Here is a 24,763-nt window from a genome sequence, read left to right as displayed (position 1 = left end):
CTTCCCGCAGCCAGGAACAGTTCGCTATGCAATTCCAGGGTTTCGTGCGCCTGTCTTTGCCCCGCATTGCAGCATAGCGGGGAAATTTTCCTCCATCTTTTGACGCTGCCGCTCAGAACCCTGTTTCTCGGCCTTTCTCAACATGCCAATGTGGCGATCGACGAATAGTGCACTGTGTGACTTTCGCTGCGGCCGACGAGGCCGAACAGGCCGAACAGGCCGAATGGGTGGTGTCATTATATTTCGTAAGAGCTGTGTTGATTAGTACGGGAACTGAGGAGAAGAGGTTCAAGTTGACGGTTCCAACACGGCCACAGCCGTCATAGCTTTCGGTCCGAACGCCTCGGCATGCGTGGACGTTGAAAAAGGACCTGATTTTGGACATGCGTCTCACACGGCAGAAAGAGGATCGGATCCGGATCCGGCCTACCAATAGCGAACCCTAAGTTGATAGGCCCAGAGAGGACCCTCAGAAGACCCTCAGAAGACGTATTCATTGATACTATCTCAAAGATCTAGCACTTATCGAGCCCCATGCGTCAGGGCTATGCCGCCCATTCCCAGTATGCCACCCTCCATCCACATTCACAGACTCTTGACTTGCGTGTCGCGGCCCATTCTGGTTCGGCGCGAATTGCGGCATATTTCCTACCGAATCTCCAGCAGGATTCTGTGCGACGCCTCCTCCACCTAGTGCGAAAGGGTTCTTGCTGCCTGCTTGTGTCCCCAGAGGACTCGACACACTTCTCTGCTGCTGGAAATCCCCCATCCCCTGATTCGAAGATTGGCTTTGTGTCTGCCCTTGATCCTGCTGTGGTTGCTGCTGCTGATACAGAGGGGTTGGCGCTAACTGCGGATAGTTATAGAGGTCGAGGATACTCCGTTTGTCAGCTCTTCCGGTCTGCTGTGCCATCATTGGGGGATAACTTTGTTGCCGCGCATTCTCCTGGGTAAAGAAAGGGTTCATCTGTTGCTGGGTAGCAGTTTGATTAAGGAACGGGTTCATCTGCTGAGCATTGTTCCCGTAGTACGTCGTTGGATACTGTTGACTTGGTGCTTGCTCCAACGGACTATGATATAGGTTCTGTGGTGTCGAGACCTGTTGGTTATACGGATTACTCTGGGAGTTTGTATTTAGAGGTGGTGGTTGTTGCATTTGTCGCTGTATTTGAGGCTGCATCTGTTGTTGGATAAACGGATTATAGTTTTCATGCACAGGTTGCTGCCCAGGATTCTCGTAGATGACGGAGGGGTAGTATTGTTGAGGCAGAGAAGGGACTGGGGGAGTCATCGACTGTTGGTAGAGTTGGTGATTTTGCGGGGGTTGAGGACCTGGGAAACCGCCAGTATGGTTCGGGAAAAGAGGCTGTGAGTTCGAAACTGACATGTTCTGGAAGGCTTGGTTGAGGTTGTATTGGGATTGAGATGGCATAAGTCCAAAAGGGTTCGAGTTTGCTCCCTGGTATGGATTGTTTCCCATCATCTGATTTTGTGAGTGAGCCATGGATCCAGTTGATTGAGAAGATTGAGGTTGTGCAACGGGTGGTGGTGCATCCAGCATATCAAATGGATTGCTCGACTGTTGCGAAGGCTGCTCTCGTGTCCGATTTATTGTCAGTCCAGCAGTTGCGCTCATCGGCGATCTTGATCGAGAAGTAGGAGTTGCTTCTGGGGGCTTCAGACCCTTAGTGCCGCTATCTCCAAAACGGACCAAGGTCTCAATCGTTTTCTCTAAATTGCCCCCGAGCCCCTTTAAGATTGCCATGTTCGTCTTCTCGTCCCTGAAGCCCATATCCTGTAGCTTGGCCATTTTCAAATCCAGATCGTCCGAGTCTCCGGCTCCTACAGAAAAACCAAATACCTTAGATTGCTTATTTCTTGGAGGCGATGGCGTTCTCTGTCCAGAGTTTTCGAAATCGGGCTGCGCTGCCTCCCGGCGGTGTTTCGAAGAGAGCGGGAAAATCGACGATGCCGACCTGAAGCCAAACCTGCTACCAGTTTTCGGTGGCAGAGGGGGTGGTTGGTCGTCGGAGTTTGTGCTTCCTGTATTATTTCGTACAGGAGCCTTAACTGCCCGTTCCATGTATTTCTGCCTGATGAATCTTTCCATCGCCGAGTCTGCTTCGTCAACATCGAACGGGATGGGCGGCTTCGCACTTTGAGGATTATATATTCGATTTGAGGCGATGTTTCCAACGCGCTTCATATTCTGTGGAAAGTTAGAGACTTTTCAGGGAATTGAATAGGTTGGACATACTTCGACTTGGTCATTTGACCATGAATCCATGCTTAGCGATTTGACTTTGCTGATGTGTGTACCCATCTTCCGATGCAGGGCGGCACACCGCATGCACAGGAATATGCCCAACTGGACGGAGTAAGTATCAACCACGGTATATATACTAAGAAATGACAAAGGCCTTGCTTACACTCCAGCTTGCCCATCCTGTTACGATAGGGTTAGTACATGAGTTCAGTCCCCCCTCGAACAACTTTGTTGCTCACCTGGATTCCGCGCCTGGCAGTCCGCACAAACATTGTTCCCTGGTACTGACTTTATGAGATCCTGAAGGGCGCGCTCGTTGCGCGCCTGCTGCCGCTTGCTCAATGCTCCGGACATCGCGAAGAAATTGTCATGAATCAAATGCTGATGCGGATGGGTCCAAAACAAACAAAGGTTGACTGAAACTGGGCCGAATGGTATTACAAGATTATACAATGCATCCAGAGAATGTACAGGAACTCGTTCAGGTCGTTATTCGTGAGAGCGCAAGCAGCGGCAATGCGCAAAGGTGGTGAAGAAAGGAGACATCGATCGAGCAGTGTTCTGGATTCAAGGTGCATGGGCGGCCACAAGTCCTGGCCCTCGCTACAGATACCGCTTTCCCTTCTTTGGAAATAAAGGGTCCCTGCGTTGTCCTTGCTGCCCCCCTTGTCACTCCATCATTTTCATCGTAATTACGTGTATCTTGATCCGGAGAGCTTCATGGATATTTTCGATAGTCGTCGATCAAGATCAAAGAAGTCTTCTGCTGGGAGTCCAGGAGTCCAGGGGTTCAGACATCAAAGGGGGTTTTCGGCTTCGTTATGAGCTGCCCCGCGATTGTACCCGGTCACCACTCTCCACATCCCAGAAGCAAGTGCATATCGCGATGTATTATATTGAACCATTTGTATAGGCTCGGAACATCGGATTAGAGAAACGTCAGCTCCACTTTACGCTGACATGAGAAGTATTCAACAGCTTGTCGCTTTGTAGTGCTTATCAATCGGCCGCAGAGCTCTCACACCGCCAGCGACCTGACAGGCATATATGGTTCTGCTTCCCATTATTCTGAATATCTCATTACTGTGCTCTCATATATATATCAAAGAGCTTTATCACTTGCTTGTTTACTTTGCGCTTTTGCTTCAAGATGGCGACCGTTCTGAGGCCTAGTTTCTCACCCTCTTCAAATACCCAAGAATCTCCACATATCCAAGAACTCATCGCAAAATTAGAGCTAGTACCCCACATTGAAGGAGGCTTCTTCAAGGAAACAGACCGAGCTCCAGACACGGTTCCTTCTCCTTTCCCATTTGAGGAGTCTTCCACCTCGGAACTTGCTCCAAAACTGCCCGGCTTTAATCCTCAGGTCCGGAATTCATCAACAACGATATTTTATCTGCTCACACCAAACGGACTGCAAGGCGGTTTCCACCGAAATAAAGCGCGGATTATTCATACCCTGCATCAAGGGCGGGGCCGCTATGTTTTGATTCACGCCGATGAAGGTGGCGAGCAGAAACGCGTAGAGACGTTTGTTGTTGGCCATGACGTTGCAAAGGGCGAGAAGCTTCAGTGGATAGTTGAAGGAGGAAAATACAAAGCATCTTTCTTGTTGCCTGATGAAGAAGGTGGAAAGGAGAGTCAGGGACTCTTAATCAGCGAAACCGTTGTTCCTGGATTTGAGTTTTGTGATCATGACTTCCTATCCCCTGCAGGACTCAAGGGGCTCTTGGGTGAGGAGCAGGCAAAAGATTTGAGTTGGCTGCTGAGCCCATTGGGCAAGGAATAATGGCTAGAGGGATGCAGTCTTGGGTACGGAGAAGCAGTAGACCTTGGAGAAGATTTGGAGCCTCTTTCTACCATGTAAAGGAAGCTTCTCCGCCTTTATTATTTCTCCTTTGGTGCTCTTTTTCGAGCCCAGAGATTGGGTGACACTCTGTTCATGTCACACCGAAGCGTGACTAGATGGAGGTCGAGGCACATCTCTCGAACTATTGGACCCTTACTTCTATCTTTCGAGTCAAGCAATCATGCGGTTGAAGTATCACAGCTGTCGCTATCTGTTTGCGGCTTTACTTATTTCTAAGCCTTGTCACCGGGACCGTCCGGCACATAGATTGTTTGCATTGTACAAACTGATACGAACATCGAGGAGGACATCAGCTCTAAGGCAGCAATCGATCTTCCCTACTGTACCACAATGGTATCATAAGTCTTGAAATCATATCATCTCCACATCTCCCTCTCGCCGATTTTGGACTTCCCCGCGAAATTCCCGCTTCTCAGGCTCATTCTTCTACAGAATAGCTCAATTCTCAGCTTGCTGTATGTGTCCAACCATCCCGGCAATTCCTTCTCTTCTTTCCAGCCCAAGGTAACCCCCAGCCTCGCCTTCACAAGTTTCCCTCACCGCAACTTCCATGCCACCAACTGCCATAGCTCTCGTTGTCCGCCGTGACACCCCTTTAGGCGTCGGTGTCATCGTTGGAGTAGTCATAGCCTCCCTCATCTTCCTCCTCTTCCTAGTAGTTTTTCTCTGGTGGGCCCACGCCTCCCACTACCTACCGACCCGCTACTTCTACATCCGTCACCCCTACTACTTCCCCCACCGACGCCGACACCACCACACCTCATGCGCCGTATCCCTCCCCTCCCGCTCCAACAATAGCGCCAGCTCCTCCAGTTCTGATTCCTGGCGCCGCTGGTACAGGGAACGAGAACGGCATCGTCGTCGAAACGCAAGACGGAGGATGAGAGAGGATTTTTATGATCGTGGGAATGGCCTGGGGTATGAGAATCGTTATAGGGGAGTCTTGAGCGGTGGAGTTGGGGAAGGGTGGCCAAGTCCTAGAGGAGGGTTTGGGATGGAGAGAGATTTAAGGGAGAGGGGGTTGGGTCTTGGTGTTGGTGTTGGATCGCCTAGGGTAGGGGAAGGGTTGGGAAGGGGAAGAAATGCGTTTGGACTTGGTGGTGGCTTGGGAGGTGGACTTGGAGCAGGACTCGGTGCGGGAGCTTAAGACTAAAAATGACCGGAAAAGTTAACTCGAAGTATATGCATAGGAGCCAAACGTAATTTAGGTGCCTGTCTCTCGGAATACCAATTAGTATTTTCAAAATCGCGGTAAAAATCAATCTTTATTTGCTAGAACTAAAAACCCCCAAGAGATATGGACGGAATTCAAATCCGGTAACAATTCGTACTCTCCCCTTTCCGAAATCACCCTGTTTCCCCAGAACTTCAACTGTTAGAGATACCAAAACGTACGGCAGAAGCCAGTGCTTCCGTTAGACTAGCAATCTCGTTGGCTAGATTTGTTCTCTCAACAGCCTTGTCCTCATTCTCGCCCGCAATTGTCTTGAGAAGTTCAGCATCGTCCTCAGCCATCTTGACAACGTAAGATGGCGTGAACATTCTCAGCGCACTGGATGGACCAAGCAAATGTCGTTCAACCACTTGAAGAGCGACGTTGTCGACAAATCTCTCCATGGCCACTTCATGATATGCCTTGAGACGGACGTAAGTGTTCAAGACGGTGTCAACATTCCTGTGTCCAGCTAGCCATAATTTTATCTGGCGGTCCCAATACTCCAACGAACCATTATCATCATCCAGCTCGACAAGAGATCTAGCCATAGCCGTGATGTAGGCATTGTAAAGTGCTCCTACGCGAGTGGAGTATCTTGGTCTAAGAGTCCATGTGCGAGCTTCATCGGAGAGTACCCTTGATAGCTCATCAGCTGCAGCCTTGGAAGCTGCAGGAAGCTGTGACGTTAACCAGTTGGTGGTGTTGATCTGGAGTTCTCGCTCCGTAGTGGATTTTCTGACGAGCACCTTCATGGTATTTGCTGTTCTAAGCACCAGATTCTCGAGGAGGACTGTAGCCATCGTCCTCCAATTTGTCGTCTGGTTGCGCCAGAGAACACCCATGACATTTTGGTTGACTTCATCCGGGAATTCTCTCCCACGGTTGGCTTGTATAACTCTGTATATGTTTGCAAGATTCTCTTCTGCGAGAATAGACGAACACCAAGTCCTCTTGTTAACGGAGGTCAGAATTGTGTTATCAAGGTCCGGCAAGGAGTTTTGATAATAGTGTAGCATCAAATCTCTGAATTTCTCGAGGCCGTCTTGAACAATCTTCCGGAGCTTCGCAGAATCTTGGTCAGGTAAACTGTGATAATAGCCATTGAGGGCATCTTCAGATAACTTGGAGAACGACGAGGCTAATGCAACCATGCACTCTAATTGTTCTGACTTTAAGCTTCGTGATTTGCCGAGTTGAGCCAGATCGTGGTCACAGGACGAGAGCCGTTCCCTTATTTCTGGAATCAGCTCCGGAATGCTGCTTGTGATGTGAGCGTTGTGCATCTTGGTAAGAGCGGTTCTCAAGTGTTTGATGCCGAGTCTGCTGGGGTTCAGATCATTCCAAACTCCTCGAGTGAAAAAGTCGGCCTCTTTTGCGTCTCGTTCCTGGTTGCTGGTGTCTCGTTCGATTGGAAGCCGATTCCGCAAGCCAAACCATCCTTGCTTCAAGTAATGGCCATGATGTCTTTCGTTCTTGATCGTGTCCAGAATCTAAAGGAGTCAGCAACTTCAATAGTTCACTGGATGTAGTTTACCCAATTGTCTGCTCCTTCCTGCTTCCGGTCACATTTGGTGATGACGCCAATGACACGATTCTCTTTGTTCGGTATGTTTCTGATCATTTGGAATACTTCCTGTGTTCCTGGATCCGCTGGATGTGCCACCGCACTGTGTCCCAAAATTAGCTTGGCTGCTTTGAGCACTCGTTTTCTAGAATTAGACCTACAGAATGATGCTTTTAGGGTTATCGATATATCGTTCTGCAAGAGTACGGGCAGTTTCGAAGGCATTGTGACCAGCTATATTGACTCATTATGAATTCAATTAAGCCTCCAGGGCAGAGAGAGCTTACCACTGACAAGTCCTGGAATGTCCACAACCGTGAGATTAATTTCATCGGGACCCTTTACTGTGATAGTGAGGGTAGCTTTGCTTAAGTCTTGACCCTCTTCTTCGGACCCTAAGAGCTGACAGCTCGCCTAAGCAGATAGCCATGTCAGAACGAACGTGGACTCTTCGGGATTCGCAACATACTGCTGCAAGAACCCTCTTGAACTCGTTGGCAAACTCCTGAGACCCGAATGGAAACGTGGTACATTCTATATCACGTATAGTCTCAGTGCCTCCTTCAGTGCTTAAATCATCGTTATCTTCAACACCACTATCTTCTTCAGCTGGTGCCGCCTTTATCTGTACTGAGATATATTCAGGCCCAGCAGATCTTTGTAGAGCAACCTCAGTGGCGAAGCGAGTGCACATTTTATCATCAACTGGAAAAGGGAGTCTCGTGATGGCCTGGAGTACAGAGCTCTTCCCCGAGCTCTGATCGCCTACTACAACAAGCTACATTTTATCGTCAGCGTGAGAGCGTGGCTACAAAGGCAAAAGAAGGAAGTTCCTCTCACTCTCATCACTGACCTGTGGTAAATCAACATATTTATCGACTCCAATTCTTTTTAAATGCTGAATGAACTCGAGTTTCTGTTCTGTGTCGACGTTCCTGAGTACAGTACCGATACCCCGTGCCGGCATTGGAGTATATTCGCCCATGGTCGGGGTCACATCCGAGTGTGATGGGGCTCTGAATTCGGTGTGGTGATCCTCAGAGACTGGCGAGTCAATTGTTTCGTTGAGGGAGGGGGAAGGAGAATGTGAATACTGGGGAAAATATGAACGTAGCATTGTTGTCCTGATGTACCAAACAAGATGGTTATTTCAGAAAGTCAAGACAGACAGTAGACTTCAGATAGCTTTATAACACGGTGGCAAGTGGCTAAGCACACCTACAAACCAGGCAGCATTGTGTACAGGCGGCATCATGCTTGTTTCTATTTCGAGGAAGAGCCTCAGCTGAAGGAGGCTTGGATGCATTTCAAGTGTCAGGAGGTCGCATCGGCCGACTTATGGGCCTGTTTTGGAGTAGGCAGCCATGGATTGATTCATCTAACAACATGAATAGCAGGCATCGACGACAGAACAAGAATAGGAAGTCTGCCAGGTCAAACAACTTACCGAAAAGTACGGCTTCCACTTGATACAATGCGAAATGGAGAGACAGAATTCGGGCGAGAATACTGCATAGGCATATAATGAAGTTTAGCAATCACAATATGAGAGTTCTCTCTACGAGACGAGCAGCTTGACTGAAGGCTGCTAGCACCCTCCAACAAGCATAAACTTTCGGCATGGAAGGTGGCGGAATACACAGCCTTGCTGCTGGGATGCATAACCAACATGTGTGAGGGGGAGTCTGGGGTGCACAGCCAAGGCGAAATGATCAGAAGACGGGAAGAGTGTCGGTCGCTGCTGGGCCGCAAATACGGCGGTACCGATCATGTCCCCATTCAGTTAAGAGAAATAAAACTGTTGAACTTCAATTGGTGCTGCAGGGATTGAAATCGGTTTGAGTTGAAGTCAGCGGGAGAGGACGAGGTCGAGCTGTGACATGGGGAAGCGCTAATTTGTTTCATTGATCCAAAAACAGCAGGAGCATTCTGCAACACTTGCTGCAACGCAACGCAGATTCACAAAGTCACAAAAGCGAGTAAAGGACTTGGCTGGTATTTGTAATCAAGTCCATTCTGTTAATACATCGAGGCTGCACCTCAACCCTTTCTAACCCGGTGAATCCAGTCCACATTCAGAACGCCAGATCCTATTCCCGGCATTTTCTGCAAGAATAAACCACAAATGCCTCCATTCATATACCGCCCTATTAGAGAACCTTGAAAAACCAGCCCCGTCTATAAAGAAGAACATACAGAAGTTGTACACAAGCCGTCAACGCAAAGCATTATCGTAAAAGGCCGCTCGAATCAGTAGCCCCTTCGTCTTGCTCGTCCACTCCCCAAATCGATGTTTTTCATCTCCTCCAACAACGCCCAAGCATCGGCCCCTCCAGGCTGAGGAGGCGGTGGACCATTCATATTCATTGGGACCTTTGCGGGGATAGGTGGTGGGCCGGACGTGCCTCGATATCCAGGACTACTTCCATAATTCGTTAGAGCATAATTTTCATTCGTGCCAAAATCACCAGTATTAGCTCGGGAGAGACTTCCCGGAGCATAGTTGTCTTGGTACGGTGTAATCGGTGCTAATGGGCTAGAGTTTGGAGCTGGCTGAGCTGACATTCGGTTGGCCTTCTTTTGCAGGCGATTGCGACCGGTTGGTGGAGATGGATCTGGCGGGCCAGCATTCATGTAGATGGGCGTCGACATGGGCTGCATGGAATGCGGCCTCCCGGCTTGTTTCAATGGTCTGCGGCCAGCAGCTGACATCGGCTGCGAAGGGGGTGGCCGATAGTTACGGTCCGGAAGTTGTGAAGCGTACTTGGGGCCTTTCTTCTCGAGCAATGGAGCATAGTTCGATTCCGGAATGTGATCACTGGGATCAATTTCTCGTCCGTCGTGGGTAATGATTTTAGCATCAGGGTCAACATCCTTCGCATCGTAAGCCGCACTCAATGGTGGTGTAGGCATAGAGCTAGAAAGACTTGGATTCAACGCGTTGTATGAATCTGGTCCGAAAGGAATTCCGGACAGTCTCCGCTTGTCAACTGGAGGGCCTGGCGACGGGCTGACTGATTTGCGAACAGGTGAACGAGGATCTGGAGAGATAGCCCTTGGCTTCACAATCGGTACAGTGGCGGCTGAAACCCGACTTTGTCGTTCATCGTAAGTAGCAGCGGCTGGAACAAATGGAGTCACAACCTCATGGTACGACTGAGGATGCGTGCGATTTGATTGATATTGAGAAGAATTCTGGTATCTTCCCCTGGCACTGCCGCCATTTTGATTGTAACTGGCTCGTTTTTCGTCGTAGATCCTGTCAGAGATTTCCTGTGCAATGATAGGGTCCATGCCAGCAACCAGAGTTGCTGGTACCGGAGGCAATCCATATTCTGGTGAACCTGGTAGGTCTTCCGACATTCCGCGAGGTCTTTGATCTTGTTGCGGTATTGAATTATAGGATGTCCTGGAAGAGATAGATTCGGTTTGCGAACGATACGATAACTGTGAACCGTTGGAAGTATATCCCACCGAGCCGTTCGAGAGTTGATGACTTGGAGCTGTTGAAGTACTGTTTCGTCCCGAAGCAGCGCTACCTCTGCCACTTAGATTCAACGGGGCAGGAGACGGGACTTCGTCATATCTTCTGTCATCGTACTGAGCAACTCGTGATCCACTGCCTCTGTGCCCAGAATAATGGCCACCTCCAGGCGACGGTGGCGCATCCTCAACAGTGGGCTGCATTGTTCCGTAGCTATTGTTGTAGTTCGAATCATAAGAATCATGACGAGGTGGCGACTGCTGATAACTCGCATTGGCTGATCTTCGGAACTGATCTCTATCTCCTTCCGGTGTGTAAGGTTGGTATGAATTACTGTTTGAATATGCTGGCATAGAATGCCGATGAGCATCGTGGGGTGGAGTTTCGTAGGGATTCGATGGTCGTCTGTCTTGGGCAAATCCATAGCTTCCATGGGATGTCATAGCAGGTGCTGGGCTAACATGAGCACTGTTGTTCCTGCTCCGGTGGGCTGGTGGTGGGGGAGGCGGGCCTCCAGGACTTGGAGGCGGTCCGAAGTCTTCGGGCTGGGGTAATTCATAAGGAACGTGTGAACTATATCGATCATGGGGATCGATGCTTTCATGTTCATCATAATGATTCATGCTGTTCTCCTGCGTGAAATCATTTCTGGTTGTAGGATCATACATCTCATATCTCTCAGACACTGGTTTGCTATTTGCCATAGCTCCATATCCATTCATAGTTGGAGGACTATCGTAGCCTTGCGATTGTGAGAACTGAGGCGGTGTGCTGTACTCAACACTTTGGAGAGGCGATTGATTTGGTATAAAATTGGGACTTTGATGTCCACGTGAGGGCGTCTGCAGGTGCTCCGGGATGGCAGAGGGTGAGGGTTGGTACCCTCGAGGAGGCGTATGGGAGTATTCTTGGACAGCTGCTGGTGAAGGTGGGTAACCTCGAGGTGGGGTCTGACTGTAATCTGGTAGTGGCGCGGGAGCCCCAGTAACTGGATCGGATGGCAAGGGCCTTCTCTTAACCGGAGCTTTGGGTTGTCGTGGCCCTTTGAGAGAATCTCTACTACCATCTTCTACGCCATTTGTCCCTGCCTGCTTTATCTTCTCAGGCTTCTCTTGTTTTGGTCGTGTGTCGTAGTACGTGATCTCGATCCTGATCTCCCCGGCGTATTTACCTTTGCAGCTCAAAGTATGCCACAGATCATTCTGGCCGCCGCCTGGAACCACGACTTCTTTTAGGTCAACCCAAGTCTCTCCAATTAAATCCGTCTTCTTGTCATCGTTGAAAACCGAAACCTTCAGTTGATAGTAATCCGGGGAGTCGTGCACGGTATATCGAAGTTCTTGGTCCCTGGACAAGATGTTAGCATTGGGTTTCTCAGGTCTCAAATGGACCTTACCATCTCGGCGTTTGCCCTCCTCGACGGTCAGTCTCTGTCTTCTTTGCTTCCTTGCCAAGCCTCGCCGCGCAATACGGATCTTGCTTCCCAATTGTCTTCCGATTTGGCAGATTCTTCGCGCGATCAACAATAACAACCAGGGTTCCAATTTCCGGACCATCGACGGTCATGTCAGAATAGATGCCCGCCGTATGGTTGAGGCCATTGATCTTCGATTTGGTCGCCATGGTGTTCCGCGATCAGGACTCGAAGCTCTTTGTTGTGATTGATAGTGGCTTGGCAGCTGGGTGACGTCCTGTTGTTTATGAGTAGCTCGAAGCTCTAGATGAGCATTGTTGAAGAAGTTCAAATGAGAGAAAGCACTACCGCATCTCCGGCTGCAGGAGAGAGCACGTTGAGCGTGGAGAAGGTATGGTCTGCAGTAGGGAGCACGACAGAGCTTGCGGATGGTTTGAGGGGAGCTTCGACAGGTGGCTGGGGCTCGTTGACCAGCCAGCAAGCGAGGAGGCTGGGGTTTTGCAGGCGGAGCAACAACTTCTCACGCATCTCACTTCTGCACAGCATTGCTCTGCATATTTTGAAACGTTGTCATAGCCGTTCTCGCTGCTAGTTAAAAAGTCGCCCTTGATAATCCTTTTCCTTCTCTCCTGGCGCAGCCATTGCGATGTTTACTTTGGCATCACGGAGCTTGAATGCGCCGGTAATGGATAATTGACAGGGGCTGGCCCTCTAAAAATATCCCGGAGGTGGCGTTCGGAGGAATCCTTGCTGCTCATCCTTCCCTCGCCAACGCCAGCCAGTGCAGAAAGTATCGACGACATGAATGCCATCTCCTGATGGGAGAATCCCATCTACAGCCACGCCGAAGGTGGCAAAAATGTTGATCTTGCAACTGCTCAGTCCCAATGAAAGACGCATGGAAGTCTCCTCACACGAGCTTCCTTGCCCTGGGCTCTCCAAACTTGCATGGTGGTGTCTTTTCTGGAAGTGTGCTTAACTTCTATTTGCCAAATCGCCAGGGATGGACAGTTTGCTCAGTTGTTTGGCAAACACTTACGGAGTAGTTGGTATCCAAGTCCACTAAGTCCATTGTCAATTAGCGCCTGTCGTTGCCTTTGGCCCTTGTAAAATGATTGTCTCATGTTTAGGTGATTTAAGTCTCGAAGGCAACATCAAAGTATGAAGCCAGGGAATTAACGAGTTTAATGTGGGATCAATCGATTGGTTGTGGGGTCGCCATAGAGGATTTGGAGTAGAGCCCATGAGGTTGCTATTGTATCAAAACTCGTCATACAACCCCTTGTCCTCAAAAGACCTGCTCATAACTTCGTAAACCCCTCCTTCGGCGGCTGCAGCCAATTCATCTCATCATACTTCGCCCCTTCCCCTTCAATAACATGGAAAGTGTAAATAATCCGTCCCTTCTTACTGACATTCTTCTCACTCTTATGAAGCAAATTCCCATGAATCAACACCAGTGTCCCAGCCTTGACCTCCCCCAACTTATACTCTCCCTCTACGTCTCCACCCCCAAACCCCTTGCCGGGCGGAAATCTCGCTCCTTCATTATCCACAAATTCAGTACCACCACCTTCCCGCTTTCTAACAAACCGCTTCTCAATTTCAGCTTTCTTATGGCTTCCAGGCAGGAAACTCAAGCATCCATTCTCCACTGTGGCATCCTCCAAGGCGTACCAGAAGCCCACTGCGCTAGGGGGATCTGTGTACAAGAACGTTGAATCTTGGTGCGGGGGTACGGCACCTCCGATTTCAGGCTGCTTGCAGATAACCATGCTTTGAAGACAGCGGGGATCTCGAAAGCCAAGATCGCGAGCAATTGCGGATGGGGAGTGCGTTGAGCTTGGAACGAGGAGAGACGCAAAAGGCGGGCTGAGAGCGTGTAAATAATGACCTATCTTGTTTATTGCAAGAGACTTCGGTTTTGTGAGAGCGCCGGTGGAATTGAATGCATCTGGGGCGAGTTAATGATCCTCCTCTTGATCGATAAATGGATAAGTACCTTCTTCAAAGAAGAACCTGACCTTGTCGCCACTATCGAGAAAGTAGTCGTCTCCTACGTGTTCACTGCCCTCACCGGTAGAGAATTTGGTCATTGGGTGGTCGTCCAGAGGGAAACTGTCTAGCAAGGAATGTGTCTCCTTGAGCAAGGAAGAAACCGTTTGAGAGTCAAGAGCGTCAGGGACGATGAGGTAGCCATCACGGTCGAAAGTTGCTAATTGCTCTTTCGTGAGGCTATGGGATACTGTGGGCGCACCCAGAGATGTGCGTGAGGGAGCCATTTGTAGAATGTTGAGTGGAAACACGTGCGCGGTTTAAAAGGAGAAGTTAAGAACGAGGAGACCCAGCTTATCGGTTGCCCCTCACCCGATAAGGGTGGGTCGATCTCAACTCAGTACTTGGAACATTTGAATTTGAATATAGTACCATTGGTTCAATAAATGTAGTACTGGTAGGGACATCGGAAATTCAAAAGTGAAAAGAAGATTCTAGTAGATAAAGCCGTTGATTCATAGTCCCTCAAATTACCTGTTGAAGCAACTCTGCAGCCAACCCCACCGTACTGGCAACCCCTGGCAGAAAAAGACCAAAAATTCAAAAAGGTAAACCGTTTAAACCGTTTTTGCTATGACGGATCAGCAAGATATTTCTTTGGGAGGTATTGAGCCAGGAGCATGAGGCTGGCTCGCGAACAAGGAGCTCGGGGTACCGATCAATGAAATAAGCTGCTTACCTGACTGTGAGGTTCGAACTCACGCATCTTTCGATAATGGTGATTTAAGCAAGCTTAAAACCTTCTTCATGTTAGAAGGACATCACTCGCAGATCCCGGAAATCAACATACCATCGCCTTAGACCCTGGGAATTGTTAGAGGTGCCTTCATCAAAGCGTTCAGGGGCGCGTACACTCGGCCAAATCAGCTTTGCGGAAAACCGCGGCTTTGGACGGGAGAAATCCCTATTTAATCTTATTACACTGCTACCAAAAAAAGGCGCATTCCACGTGACCAAGCACTTTGCAAGGCAAAATTGGAACCCATTTCGATGGATCTGGAGCAAGAGAACTTGTGCAGAAACCACACTTCCTTAAATTTGGGTATTACCAGATACAACCAAAATGTGAGGTTGAAACTACTCCCTGCAATCCCCCAAACGCAAACGCCATGCAAAATCCCAATGCTCCAAGCTGCTCTCACGCAACCTCATGTACAAAGATTATCCCCACCCGCATGCATAATTCGTTCCATCTGTACCATCCCCCGATTATCTCCCATGCCGCTCGCTAGGAATAAGTTCGTATCCATCTTCTGGCGGGAACACAAATGCCGACAGAGAGATACATGCTGCCGAAAGAACCGCAATACTCCAAGAAACCGTGCATAGAACCCACGACTTATCCAACTTCCATCCAACGAAGAACCTCTCGTCGTTGTCAAATAGGTATGCCTGCCCCACGTCAGCAACGAAACGTCTCTTTCGAGGGTATAACATACCACAATAGCCATACTAGCACATTGTACCACCCCAATTAATAATAACATGCTGGCGAGCATCTTCCACCCGGCTTCCCTCTTCTGCTTCCCACCAAGTATAACCACTATATACGCCAATAGTGTAGCCAACTCCAGCACCGCCGTAAGCGACATCATAAACCCCACAGACCTCCACATCGAACAAAAGTACCTGTCGGTGCCCGAACAATCCTCCTCTTGTGGGTAGTGTATACAATGTCCCATTGTGGAAGAACAGCTCCTGTGAAGTCCAATCGTCTTGGTGAATCGTCCGCCGTCGGTTGTGTCTACCGTCCAAGTGATCCAGTCCGGAATGAATATTGCAGCCAAGGTCATCGCGGTCGCTGGGCGATATTAGTGAGGAATTGCGAGAAGAGTCGGTGACATTGAGCTTACCTCCAAGGAACGCCACAAAGGCGGTACTGTATACTATTAATCGCGTCATTTTGACTGCTGTTCCTCCTCCGATTGTTTCAGTAGGCTATGCAAAATGGCAATAAATCTGCGAGAGACGCGAGTTGGTGAGGAAGAGCCTGAGGTCGTTAGGAGGAGATCGAGTGATATGGTGTCTGCCTAGAGCGAAACGCACACCTCACTCTCAGCCCAGAAAACCACGCACTCGCACGCAACTTGCGGTGAACGAAACAATATTCGGGATATACTTGCTCGAGCACGGGGATAAAAGAGTACGTATGATTAAGTAGCGATATGGCTGGGGAATATTTGCGCGATATTGTGAAAAGATGGGATTTAAAGACTCGGTTTGTCTTCATTGGCTAAGGTGGGGAACTGTTTGGATCACTGACGTCGATCGTACGAAAAGGAGGGGTTCAGATGCGAGAAAGTGTTCACGGGGTCCCTTTTGCAGCCAGCTGCAGGATAAGAATCTAATCTTGCATTTGCCTTTTCGATTGGTCTTGGGAAGGACAAATTTTAATGAAATTGAAAGGTCTTTCTGTATTCTTGTCTATTGGGCCCTAGATTAAATGTAACTAATGTGCGTTCCGTGAACATGGTCCACTTGCACCGACCAGTTAAGAACGAAACTAGTAATTCAGGGTATCTGTAATTCACGTGAAATCATTTGTAGGGACGATTCTAAAGGCCAGTGCCGTCCTCCTGACACCTACTCATCAGAGTCCTCGCTTTCCTCGCTGCTGTCTTCTGAATCTTCCTGGCTATCTTCCTCCTCAGACTCGGAGCTGGAAGAAGAGCTTGAAGAGCTCGAAGACGTGTCATCACCACCATCGCGTTCGGTAACAGAGTCATCCGAGCTATCGTCTTCTGAATCATCAGAATCAGATGAACTGGTATCCTCCACCGTTGCGGTCCGTTGTTTTCTTCTCCTTGCAACCCTCTGGGTCGATCCGTCATTCATCCTCAGTCTCTTCTGGCTGTCATTATCACCGCTGACAAGGCCTTTATCAACGACTTCGCTGCGATCCTGAGCTGTCTCAAGTTCTGCCAAGATTTGCTCCGCCCTCGTCCTCTTAGCAACCCTCTTCGCCATGTTTGCATCTGACAGACCCATCAAAACTCCTTCCTCGTAACCCATCGTTGACGATGCATTGGCCGCCGTCATGTGCTCCACGTACTTCTTCATAGCTGCATCATATTCCTGCTGCTTCTTGTCGGAATCGGCCATGTTTTCGGGGAAGCCAGCAGCACCTTCCGCTTGATCTTTGACTTTGATAGCAAGAGCTGCGTCTCGCAGCCTCGTTCTTACTCCACCTTGGAGTCCTCGGACGTAGGGGCAAATGAGGTATGCGTGATCGGAGGGTATGATATCGATATCGAAGACGTGCTTGAGGAGATGAGTTTGGTGGTTCTTGTTGAACTTCCAGTTGTCTCTCGATTCGTGATATTGTCGGAGGTATTGAAGGTAAGGCCGGGAGGAGAGGTTGGCAGGTTTGACGATCTTTGAGGGCTTCGATGATTTGGACTTGCCCTGTTCTTGCTTCGGTTTCTTGATCCTCTTAGCTCTTCTGTCTTTTTCGTCAAGGCTTGTCTTGACTTGTTCCTCGACAATAGAAGGTTCCGGGGTCTTGAATGCCAGTTGCGAATTTTGCAGTTGAAATGATGGGTCCTGCGACTTTTGCTCTGCTACCCAAGAATTGAATAGTTGCTTTATGCTGTCTCCATCGTCGACTTTCGTCTCCGGAGTGAACGTAACTGACTTCTTCCGGACGAGAACAGGAGTGACCGGTACGGCAGGTGATGGATAATGAGAATTCTTCTTCGTTTTCTTGGATGGCTCTTCGTCAATTGCGCCCCCTCTCTTCCTCTTGATCGACCCAATCTGATCAGAAGTTTCGGGTACAGACACTGGAGGTGCTTGAGATCTCAGTTTGAGGCCCAATCTTTTCCAGGCGGGAATGTGAGTGGACTCATTGTGGACCGTGGCAGAGGGCATGACGACAGCTGGATTGAGTCGTTGGCAAGGCCTATAACATATGGGAATATTGTTGTCGTAAGCCACACTACAGGGTGCTCCTTTTGATCGCAAAAAGATGGGAACTTTTTCCCGTGCTTTATCGCCTATCAGTCCGAGATCGTCTCACAGCGGACAGCAAAAGCGGCAATAAAATTTTCAAAATCCTCAGCCACATGAAAATTTGATGGAACAAGCAAAGAGAGGAATTTAGAATTCATTTACTTCTGAGATAATTCAACTGAGTGTGAATGAGTGATAGCTCCATGGTATTTTTGGAGGAAGGGTAATCTTAGGTGTACTACTTGATTTGGGACATTCAAAATGAGCGCCGCTTTTTGTTCATCCAAACCCGCCTTTCCAGCTAGTGATCATGTGACTCGAGTACCTGGGTGCCAGGCAAGCTCAGTTGCGCGTTTCTCGCGGAAGCTGTTGACAAGAGCTACCATTTCTGCCTCAACACATCCACGAACACCTCTCACGACCAGCCCTACCACCTCGAGCTTGTTACTCTTTCTACCTAGACAACCACCCTACCAGTTACTGCGTCCCAGCACCTCAAGATGTCTGGTAAGGCCACTTCGTTTCGAGCTTCAACAGCTCTATGAACAGCAGTTACACTGACTTCAAAAACAGGCAGTGCAGGATACGACAGACATATTACGATCTTCTCAGATCAGGGAAGATTGTACCAAGTCGGTACGCATAAACGCATTTCCGTTTTCATTCAACACGATCCAGCGCCTTCTCGACATGGCCTCTCCAGCGAGTTTCAGCGTCGCACTCCACGAATCCGCGATGTACCCTGCTAACGAGTCGTGGGAGGATAGAATATGCCTTCAAGGCCATCACTGCTGCGAATATCATGTCGATTGGTGTCAGAGGAAAGGACTGTGCGGTTGTATTGTCGCAGAAGAAGGTCCCTGTAAGGAAGGCCTCCTTCCATTTCTATTTTAAGTCTCAATACTAATATAGAGGTGCCATAGGACAAGCTCATCGACCCCTCCTCTGTATCCCACATCTTCAAACTGTCACCCTCAGTGGGCTGTGTAATGACGGGTTCCATCGCCGATGCGAGAGCCTCTGTCCAAAGAGCCATTGGTGAAGCCGCGGAATTCAGGTACAAGTTTGGATACGAGATGCCCTGCGATGCCCTAGCAAAGAGGATTGCCAATATCAGCCAAGTTTATACTCAACGGGTAAGCTGACCTAGTCGAACCGCTTAGCACTCTATCGTACATCACAAATGCTGACCTTGGATAGGCTTACATGCGTCCATATGGCGTTGCTACTACGTTGATTTCATTGGATTCCGAGTACGGTCCACAATTGTACAAATGTGACCCAGCAGGCTACTATACCGGCTACAAGGCCACAGCCTCAGGTCCCAAGCAGCAAGAGGCGTTCAATCATCTTGAGAAGAAGCTCAAGAACAAGGATTGCGCAGAAGGCAGCTGGGAGGAGGTTGTGGAGCTTGCCATCACTACGTTAAGCACGGTCCTAAGCGTGGATTTCAAGAAGGGCGAATTAGAGATCGGAATCGTGGGTGGGCCAAGAACGGACGGGAAGGAGGGTACCGACCCAGGATTTAGAGCTCTGACTGAGGAGGAGATCGATGAGAGATTGCAAGCGATTGCGGAGAAGGACTGAGGGTTGAAGTGGTAATGATATCCAGAAGAGCGTTTAGCTTTCGGGGTCCCCGATCAACTTTCGACTACAAAAGGGCTCTTTGCTACTTTGGCTTTTCAACGGTGTATTAGAACATAGAAGGACTGGCGTGAGCCACGTCTTCCTAATCTTGTGTCATTAGTCTCAATCACATCTGGGGGGGAAGCCGGACTCCAAAGCCTCGTGTATTATTGGTGGTCTTGTTGGCGAGGGACCCACGACTCAGCCTTACTTGTGGCTTGACCTGAACGAACGATCTGACCAAATGCAGGAGATCCAGCCTTACGCTGGAGATGGGGCCAAATATCGGCCAGGGGAGGGAAGTATTGGCGAAATTAATAAGGCCGTTCGGGAGACCGCATTGGATAGGTCTGACGGTGCTTGCAGCCACGAATCTCAGGGCTGTCCCGAAGAGGCTTCAATGTATGGCGCAGTCGGGTGGCACCAAGCTGTTCCCAGCATCTGCATCTCAGCTGGGAAAGAAGCGAGAAGTTCTCGTGCATCCAACCTCGGCATGCGGCCCTAATTGGCTGTATCTCTCTGGCGGGCGCTCAAGCTCGCCCTGAGCAGCAAGACCGCAGTGGAGTTTTGGGCCGTTGGGGCGCATTTCCAGCGCCGTCACTGGCCCTGCGCGCGGTGGCGCTCCCCGATGATGCTGAAGCGAGTCGACCACCATTGCCCAGCAAGAGACTCACTCTGGCGACTCTTGGCTCCCCTGCTGCACTCAAAGAGGCTCTCGAGCTCCCGTTACCTCTCCCACGGTTCCCACTATGGCCACTATGATGATAACTGTGCATCCGGCTCACAGCTGGCCCAGGTTCATGTGTGGGTAAGTAAAGCTTTGAGCTCGTAAGGTTCAGTATCAAAATAGCTTCTCCTTGTGGGTGGGGCTCACAGGGCTCTCCTGAGCTCTTCTCATGAAAGCAGCTCCAATGGACCGGATGGAATCTCTCTCATGGCTGAGATCGTGTGATAGCCAGCCACAACAATTCCCAATATGTCCAGATGTCATCCAAGGTGCACGGCATCTAGTTCTTGAATTCTTCATAAACCTCCATGAGGGCTTCTCCCTCCCGAGACATTCTCAACGGCCCACCATCTTTCGAGCTCTTCTTTCATTCGTTTTTCTGTAGCTCCCGCTCCCGCTCTTCTACCTCTTTTCTCCACAGCCACTCTCACAATTTCAGTCTTTCACGATGGCAGACGGATGTGAGTCGGATTACTTCTTTCTCACTTGTATTTCCCACTCCAAGTTCCCCAGCAAGTAATCTAGCTGGTCCCTTTGCTGACGCTTGGACAGTAAATGAACAAAGGACTGTTCGAGTAGCCGATCTGCTCTCAGACTTCCGAACCTTACAATACTGGATCGCTGCCGCTCCTGTCGATCCTGAGGATCAGGATGATTACTACACAGAAGGCTGGGCTGCTCTACGTCAATGCTCCATAGACGGACAGCACATCTTGAACTGTGCTGCGGAGACACGGGTTCCAAGAGTGAGAGGCGGACCGGAAGAGCAAGAGAAGGCAGAGCTACAGCAGTAAGTTCAGCAAGTGAAGCTCTTGAAATGAGAGATACTGATGATTTCAGGGTCATGCTCGACGCCTTCGCACGGCGACACGAAGGTCAAAAGATCTACCTCCGACAGCAAGCTGCACAGCGCTGGATCAGTTGGCGAGACCAAGTTCTCCAAGGACAACGCCCTCACTCTGGTCACACTTCCCAACTGTCCGCCTGTGATGCGCAATTGCGGGTTGTAAGTGTACTCTCTTTACTTTTTATGTTTTTGATATGTTGGATACTAATTCCATACAACAGGAACTTGCAGCCATCACAGATGATTCTATCTACTCTGATATGCGATCTTCTGACTATCAAATGGGGCGCTGGACACACGAGGACCCAAGCCTACGGCACATTCAGAGATGGGTTCGCGCCAGGCGTTGAATCTAAATAGCAGAATAATCAAAGGGGGGGAAATGTTTGACGAAGGGAAATAAAGGTTGGATTTTGCAAGGAGCAACGGGACAGCATAGCGGTCATTTTCAGCAACGAGCATTGGGAAGGCGTTTCTATTCATCCAAGCCGAGGCGCTGGCGGCTAGGCACTCAAACTTATTTACCAGCATAGAGCATTGCCTGGCGCTTTGTTTTCTACAGTATTCAAATCTCATTCTGGCTTTTCCTAAAGCACACGTAGCCGATACCCAATAGTCTAAATTCACAAAAAAGTATTGGTTTGCCAAACTCATTTGTTCTTGCTCTGGACACAAAGCGCTATCCCAGATAGTGAAAGAGCCATCCCAATCCAAGTGTCTACGGAGTAATTAGCACTCACATTCCGGATTCTAACTGGAGCTGATAGCTTACCCCTGCTAATTACCTTCCTCTCAACCCACCAATCCCCAAATACCGTGAACAGGAAGGCCAGCGAATTGGTTATTGGTACCGTCAAACTAAGTTCTAATGTCGCCACATCAGCTCCCATTTCCACCTCACCCCACGCTCCCCACTTCCCATCCCCCACCTCCCATCTCCCGTTATCCCCAAAGGCAGAAAAGGGGAACTCACCAGCCTTGCCAATCAATAGGAAGAACCACACGCTCCCCGTAAGATTGATCACCAGCGGAATCGCATATCTCGGGTTCCGCAACAAATCCAGGACGCCGAAGAAGGCTCCTAGGAATTTCGACTTGATCCAGCTGGATTTGACAGATGATGAGTCTAGAATCGGGTGTGGTGGTGGCGAGTGAGTGCGTGCTGCGGCGCGAATGAACGGAGTGGTAAATCCCCAAGCAATGCCGATGAGCAGAAAGCCGACGATGTAGCGGAATATCGATGGCGCTGGTTCTGGGGAGGGTGTGGTGTCCATGGTGAACGGACTGGGAAGGCAAAGTGGCGTGTAAGGCTGAAAGGATGTTCTTGATGTAGGGGCTGAGATGAAAAGCTGAGCGTCAAGACAAGGATGTTTTGGCAGGAGTCACGTGTAAGAAACCCATAAATAGTCCGCTTGTGGGAAGCAGTACTTACTAAAAGTTTCTCGTGATATCACGCCAATTATGGGTTTCAATTCTATTATTCATTGATTGATTCTGGGTGTGGACAAATCGAGCAGAGAAAGTAGCAGAATCTCCCTCCGAAACCCCACCCGTTTCCCAGCGACCTCAGCTATGCAATATTTTGTATTGTGACAAAATGAAGGAAAATTCCGCAGGAATATGCGCCATCCACAACGTATTTTTCAAACCCCAAACCAATTGTCCGAAAGTAATGCAGAATATTGAAGTGAAAAACGCATCGTTCCGGCTCTCAACCACGAGCATAAGGGTGGAAGCCTCTATTGCCGCCCCTACCACCACCACGATAGTTCGCTCCTGGCTTACCAGCATTCTTCGGTCCAGTTGGGGCATTAGCGGGCGGTGCACTTTGAGGTCCACCTTGAGGCGGGGCAGATCCCCTTGAACTTCCACCTCCCCGTCCGCTCTGATATCCTCCTCGGCTTCCTCCTCCACCACCACCTCCTCCTCCGGTTGAAACGGCTGGTTGCGGAACATCATCATACATTCCCTCCCAAGATGTTGGACCACCACCACCCATACCATATCCTCCTTGACCACTGTACTGAGATTGCTCACGTGCAGCCCGACGCATCTGTTGTTGTTCATATTTCTGTTGCTCAAACATCTGCTGCTCGTAGGCATTGTAGCCAGGCGTGCCAATTCGTCCTCCAGGATTGCTTCCACCGCCCGCAGCATAACCACCACCCATACCAGCACCGCCGCCCATGCCTTGCATCTGCATTTGTTGCATTTGCTGCATCTGTTGCATCATAGCAGGGTTCATGCCTTGCATTCCAGCACCCGGGCTCTGGGGACTCTGGCTTCGATTTCCTTGCTGCATCTGCTGTTGCATAGCTTGCATTTGTTGCATCTGAGCCATTTGGGCCATCATAGCCGGGTTCATACCGCCTTGCATTGGCATACCTCTTCCACCACCCATCGCCATCTGTTGCTGCATCATGGCGAAGTATTGTTGCATACGTTGCCAATACTGCGCCATTAGTTGGGGAGTCATACCACCAGGAGCCATCTGATTAGCACCGCCTTGTTGAATTTGATTTGCATTTTGGTTGTCATCTTGACCTCCCTTGCGGAACCGGCCACCCTTGCCACCACGGCTCTCCTCTTCCTCGCGCATGTTGCCTCTTGGCTGGGCCTTCTTGACTTCGATTGGCTTGCCGAGAATCTCGAGCGGCTGCTGCAAGCAAGCATCGACTGCCGCCTCGCTGTCGAATGTGACGAATCCGAAGCCTCGTGGTCTGCCAGTGTCTTTATCCATCATGAGAGTGGCATCAACGACTCGACCAAACTGCATGAAGTACTCCTTAAAATCTTGCTCTGTGGCCTCTTGACTGACGCCGCCGACAAAGATCTTGCTAGTGCGCTCTTGCTCGTCTCGTGGAATGGCCCGCTTGGGGTCGATCTTAACATTGTGTGAGCTGGAGTGCTTCTTTGGGGTAGGGGGATTGGAAGGGTATTGACGCAAAGAATTAACATGAGTCTGAAAGTTGGGCCTTACAATTTTGCCATCTAGCCAGTGTTCCTTCACCATGACGATGTTGACTGTTCTGGCATCCTTGAAAGTCAGGAAGCCGAAGCCTCTTGATCTACCAGAAGCGCCATCTCTCATAACGGTGCACTCCAGAACTTCACCAAACTGGGAGAAGTATTCCTTGAGTGATTCTGGAAATAATTGCGAGTTAGCCTTGCCTTGAATATTTGACTTCAATTGCTTCACGTACGATCGGTAGTCTCCCAGTTCAGTCCACCAATAAACATCTTCCTGTGAAAACATAACCAATTAGCAAAATGAACCATATTCTCAAAAAGAAATGAAACGCATCATATGGCGGGAGTAATATCAAGGAAACAATCTGCGTTCTCCAAACATGGCTTCAGATTTGGTTGTCTCGGATCTCGAACAGCAACCCGGTTTCGTAGCTCCTGGGAATCTTTCGCTTGAGGGCAGTAGATTGACAACCCAATGACTCGATGGCCGACAACTCGACAACTCGAACCAAATCAACAGGCCGAACTGCTGGCCAAGGTGTAGCGCAAACATGTCTTTGATGCAGCAGCAGATGAGATCTGGAGAATTTCGGCCCGCAATGTTGGGAAAGAGTTCCAAGTATCCACACAAAACCCCTCAAACCAGGATGGCAATTTGAACCGGACAGGAGTCATGCAATGAAGGATGACACCACAAGATATCCAAGAACAATGGTTGTCTTTGCTATCGTCATGCTAGGTACTGGCGTCGTGCGCTATGCGCTGCCCTT

The 24,763-nt window shown here is 49.5% G+C and overlaps 12 protein-coding genes across 12 annotated transcripts; 4 read left to right on the top strand and 8 right to left on the bottom strand.

The window, feature by feature from the left end:
* Positions 1–340: 340 nt before the first annotated feature.
* On the bottom strand, positions 341–2,810 carry K444DRAFT_615497 (ArfGap-domain-containing protein). Its single transcript, XM_024880741.1, has 4 exons — positions 2,506–2,810; positions 2,430–2,446; positions 2,258–2,368; positions 341–2,209 (listed from the first exon to the last, which is right to left on the bottom strand). Exons 1-4 carry the CDS (start codon positions 2,618–2,620, stop codon positions 503–505), a joined length of 1,950 nt encoding a protein of 649 aa, XP_024733950.1. The 5' UTR covers positions 2,621–2,810; the 3' UTR covers positions 341–502.
* A 564-nt stretch (positions 2,811–3,374) lies between these two features.
* On the top strand, positions 3,375–4,287 carry K444DRAFT_615496 (uncharacterized protein). Its single transcript, XM_024880740.1, has one exon. The coding sequence runs from the start codon at positions 3,417–3,419 to the stop codon at positions 4,056–4,058; it is 642 nt and encodes a 213-aa protein (XP_024733949.1). The 5' UTR covers positions 3,375–3,416; the 3' UTR covers positions 4,059–4,287.
* Positions 4,288–4,588: 301 nt separating this feature from the next.
* Positions 4,589–5,396, top strand: K444DRAFT_44903 (uncharacterized protein). The gene has a single exon (XM_024872864.1). The coding sequence runs from the start codon at positions 4,690–4,692 to the stop codon at positions 5,284–5,286; it is 597 nt and encodes a 198-aa protein (XP_024733948.1). The 5' UTR covers positions 4,589–4,689; the 3' UTR covers positions 5,287–5,396.
* Positions 5,387–8,167, bottom strand: K444DRAFT_665493 (P-loop containing nucleoside triphosphate hydrolase protein). The gene is made up of 6 exons (XM_024887073.1): positions 7,773–8,167; positions 7,389–7,697; positions 7,207–7,333; positions 7,081–7,153; positions 6,890–7,022; positions 5,387–6,845 (listed from the first exon to the last, which is right to left on the bottom strand). Exons 1-6 carry the CDS (start codon positions 8,034–8,036, stop codon positions 5,508–5,510), a joined length of 2,244 nt encoding a protein of 747 aa, XP_024733947.1. The 5' UTR covers positions 8,037–8,167; the 3' UTR covers positions 5,387–5,507.
* Positions 8,168–9,169: 1,002 nt separating this feature from the next.
* On the bottom strand, positions 9,170–9,484 carry K444DRAFT_534251 (uncharacterized protein; the record flags this gene model as incomplete). The annotated part of the gene is made up of 1 exon (XM_024875203.1): positions 9,170–9,484. The coding sequence occupies one exon, from the start codon at positions 9,482–9,484 to the stop codon at positions 9,170–9,172; it is 315 nt and encodes a 104-aa protein (XP_024733946.1).
* Positions 9,485–13,006: 3,522 nt separating this feature from the next.
* Positions 13,007–14,153, bottom strand: K444DRAFT_654166 (phytanoyl-CoA dioxygenase). The gene is made up of 2 exons (XM_024885927.1): positions 13,820–14,153; positions 13,007–13,771 (listed from the first exon to the last, which is right to left on the bottom strand). The coding sequence occupies exons 1-2, from the start codon at positions 14,097–14,099 to the stop codon at positions 13,119–13,121; spliced, it is 933 nt and encodes a 310-aa protein (XP_024733945.1). The 5' UTR covers positions 14,100–14,153; the 3' UTR covers positions 13,007–13,118.
* Positions 14,154–14,798: 645 nt separating this feature from the next.
* K444DRAFT_615492 (uncharacterized protein) lies at positions 14,799–16,246 on the bottom strand. Its single transcript, XM_024880739.1, has 3 exons — positions 15,726–16,246; positions 15,312–15,673; positions 14,799–15,264 (listed from the first exon to the last, which is right to left on the bottom strand). Exons 1-3 carry the CDS (start codon positions 15,772–15,774, stop codon positions 15,082–15,084), a joined length of 594 nt encoding a protein of 197 aa, XP_024733944.1. The 5' UTR covers positions 15,775–16,246; the 3' UTR covers positions 14,799–15,081.
* Positions 16,144–17,964, bottom strand: K444DRAFT_44851 (uncharacterized protein). Its single transcript, XM_024872863.1, has one exon. The coding sequence runs from the start codon at positions 17,740–17,742 to the stop codon at positions 16,456–16,458; it is 1,287 nt and encodes a 428-aa protein (XP_024733943.1). The 5' UTR covers positions 17,743–17,964; the 3' UTR covers positions 16,144–16,455.
* Positions 17,965–18,243: 279 nt separating this feature from the next.
* Positions 18,244–19,645, top strand: K444DRAFT_615490 (N-terminal nucleophile aminohydrolase). The gene is made up of 5 exons (XM_024880738.1): positions 18,244–18,330; positions 18,397–18,459; positions 18,591–18,685; positions 18,747–18,959; positions 19,024–19,645. Exons 1-5 carry the CDS (start codon positions 18,324–18,326, stop codon positions 19,408–19,410), a joined length of 765 nt encoding a protein of 254 aa, XP_024733942.1. The 5' UTR covers positions 18,244–18,323; the 3' UTR covers positions 19,411–19,645.
* Positions 19,646–20,309: 664 nt separating this feature from the next.
* Positions 20,310–21,523, top strand: K444DRAFT_44785 (uncharacterized protein). The gene is made up of 4 exons (XM_024872862.1): positions 20,310–20,637; positions 20,729–20,966; positions 21,017–21,182; positions 21,245–21,523. Exons 1-4 carry the CDS (start codon positions 20,625–20,627, stop codon positions 21,371–21,373), a joined length of 546 nt encoding a protein of 181 aa, XP_024733941.1. The 5' UTR covers positions 20,310–20,624; the 3' UTR covers positions 21,374–21,523.
* Positions 21,470–22,350, bottom strand: K444DRAFT_615486 (uncharacterized protein). The gene is made up of 3 exons (XM_024880737.1): positions 21,997–22,350; positions 21,796–21,888; positions 21,470–21,741 (listed from the first exon to the last, which is right to left on the bottom strand). The coding sequence occupies exons 1-3, from the start codon at positions 22,295–22,297 to the stop codon at positions 21,674–21,676; spliced, it is 462 nt and encodes a 153-aa protein (XP_024733940.1). The 5' UTR covers positions 22,298–22,350; the 3' UTR covers positions 21,470–21,673.
* A 1,278-nt stretch (positions 22,351–23,628) lies between these two features.
* On the bottom strand, positions 23,629–24,302 carry K444DRAFT_535041 (uncharacterized protein; the record flags this gene model as incomplete). Its single annotated transcript, XM_024875256.1, has 3 exons — positions 23,629–23,907; positions 24,004–24,167; positions 24,227–24,302. Coding segments are annotated over 3 exons (519 nt in total), but the record flags the coding sequence as incomplete, so codon positions are not given.
* Positions 24,303–24,763: the final 461 nt, after the last annotated feature.

The sequence above is a fragment of the Hyaloscypha bicolor genome (assembly GCF_002865645.1).
Source record: "Hyaloscypha bicolor E unplaced genomic scaffold K444scaffold_117, whole genome shotgun sequence".
Classification (NCBI taxonomy): Eukaryota; Fungi; Ascomycota; class Leotiomycetes; order Helotiales; family Hyaloscyphaceae; genus Hyaloscypha; species Hyaloscypha bicolor.
The sequence above is the reverse complement of the archived record's forward strand: the minus strand, read 5'-3'. Positions and strand labels throughout refer to the sequence as shown.

What these genes read in the sequence shown, in the direction of transcription:
- K444DRAFT_615497 (XM_024880741.1), bottom strand. Translation starts at nt 2,620, where the DNA reads ATGTCCGGAGCATTGAGCAAGCGGCAGCAGGCGCGCAACGAGCGCGCC. An exon ending in GGTCAAATGACCAAGTCGAA is followed by an intron (nt 2,210 to 2,257) that starts GTATGTCCAACC and finishes AACTTTCCACAG; the next exon opens with AATATGAAGCGCGTTGGAAA.
- K444DRAFT_615496 (XM_024880740.1), top strand. Translation starts at nt 3,417, where the DNA reads ATGGCGACCGTTCTGAGGCCTAGTTTCTCACCCTCTTCAAATACCCAA.
- K444DRAFT_44903 (XM_024872864.1), top strand. Translation starts at nt 4,690, where the DNA reads ATGCCACCAACTGCCATAGCTCTCGTTGTCCGCCGTGACACCCCTTTA.
- K444DRAFT_665493 (XM_024887073.1), bottom strand. Translation starts at nt 8,036, where the DNA reads ATGCTACGTTCATATTTTCCCCAGTATTCACATTCTCCTTCCCCCTCC. An exon ending in CATTCCAGGACTTGTCAGTG is followed by an intron (nt 7,154 to 7,206) that starts GTAAGCTCTCTC and finishes GAGTCAATATAG; the next exon opens with CTGGTCACAATGCCTTCGAA. An exon ending in AACCCTAAAAGCATCATTCT is followed by an intron (nt 7,023 to 7,080) that starts GTAGGTCTAATT and finishes TTTGGGACACAG; the next exon opens with TGCGGTGGCACATCCAGCGG.
- K444DRAFT_654166 (XM_024885927.1), bottom strand. Translation starts at nt 14,099, where the DNA reads ATGGCTCCCTCACGCACATCTCTGGGTGCGCCCACAGTATCCCATAGC. An exon ending in CAGGTTCTTCTTTGAAGAAG is followed by an intron (nt 13,772 to 13,819) that starts GTACTTATCCAT and finishes AACTCGCCCCAG; the next exon opens with ATGCATTCAATTCCACCGGC.
- K444DRAFT_615492 (XM_024880739.1), bottom strand. Translation starts at nt 15,774, where the DNA reads ATGACGCGATTAATAGTATACAGTACCGCCTTTGTGGCGTTCCTTGGA. An exon ending in CTTTGTGGCGTTCCTTGGAG is followed by an intron (nt 15,674 to 15,725) that starts GTAAGCTCAATG and finishes AATATCGCCCAG; the next exon opens with CGACCGCGATGACCTTGGCT. An exon ending in GTGCTAGTATGGCTATTGTG is followed by an intron (nt 15,265 to 15,311) that starts GTATGTTATACC and finishes GACGTGGGGCAG; the next exon opens with GCATACCTATTTGACAACGA.
- K444DRAFT_44851 (XM_024872863.1), bottom strand. Translation starts at nt 17,742, where the DNA reads ATGCCCTCTGCCACGGTCCACAATGAGTCCACTCACATTCCCGCCTGG.
- K444DRAFT_615490 (XM_024880738.1), top strand. An exon ending in TGTCGCAGAAGAAGGTCCCT is followed by an intron (nt 18,686 to 18,746) that starts GTAAGGAAGGCC and finishes GAGGTGCCATAG; the next exon opens with GACAAGCTCATCGACCCCTC. An exon ending in GCCAAGTTTATACTCAACGG is followed by an intron (nt 18,960 to 19,023) that starts GTAAGCTGACCT and finishes GACCTTGGATAG; the next exon opens with GCTTACATGCGTCCATATGG.
- K444DRAFT_44785 (XM_024872862.1), top strand. An exon ending in GAGAAGGCAGAGCTACAGCA is followed by an intron (nt 20,967 to 21,016) that starts GTAAGTTCAGCA and finishes TGATGATTTCAG; the next exon opens with GGTCATGCTCGACGCCTTCG. An exon ending in GTGATGCGCAATTGCGGGTT is followed by an intron (nt 21,183 to 21,244) that starts GTAAGTGTACTC and finishes TCCATACAACAG; the next exon opens with GAACTTGCAGCCATCACAGA.
- K444DRAFT_615486 (XM_024880737.1), bottom strand. Translation starts at nt 22,297, where the DNA reads ATGGACACCACACCCTCCCCAGAACCAGCGCCATCGATATTCCGCTAC. An exon ending in CCTATTGATTGGCAAGGCTG is followed by an intron (nt 21,889 to 21,996) that starts GTGAGTTCCCCT and finishes TGGCGACATTAG; the next exon opens with AACTTAGTTTGACGGTACCA. An exon ending in GAGGAAGGTAATTAGCAGGG is followed by an intron (nt 21,742 to 21,795) that starts GTAAGCTATCAG and finishes ATTACTCCGTAG; the next exon opens with ACACTTGGATTGGGATGGCT.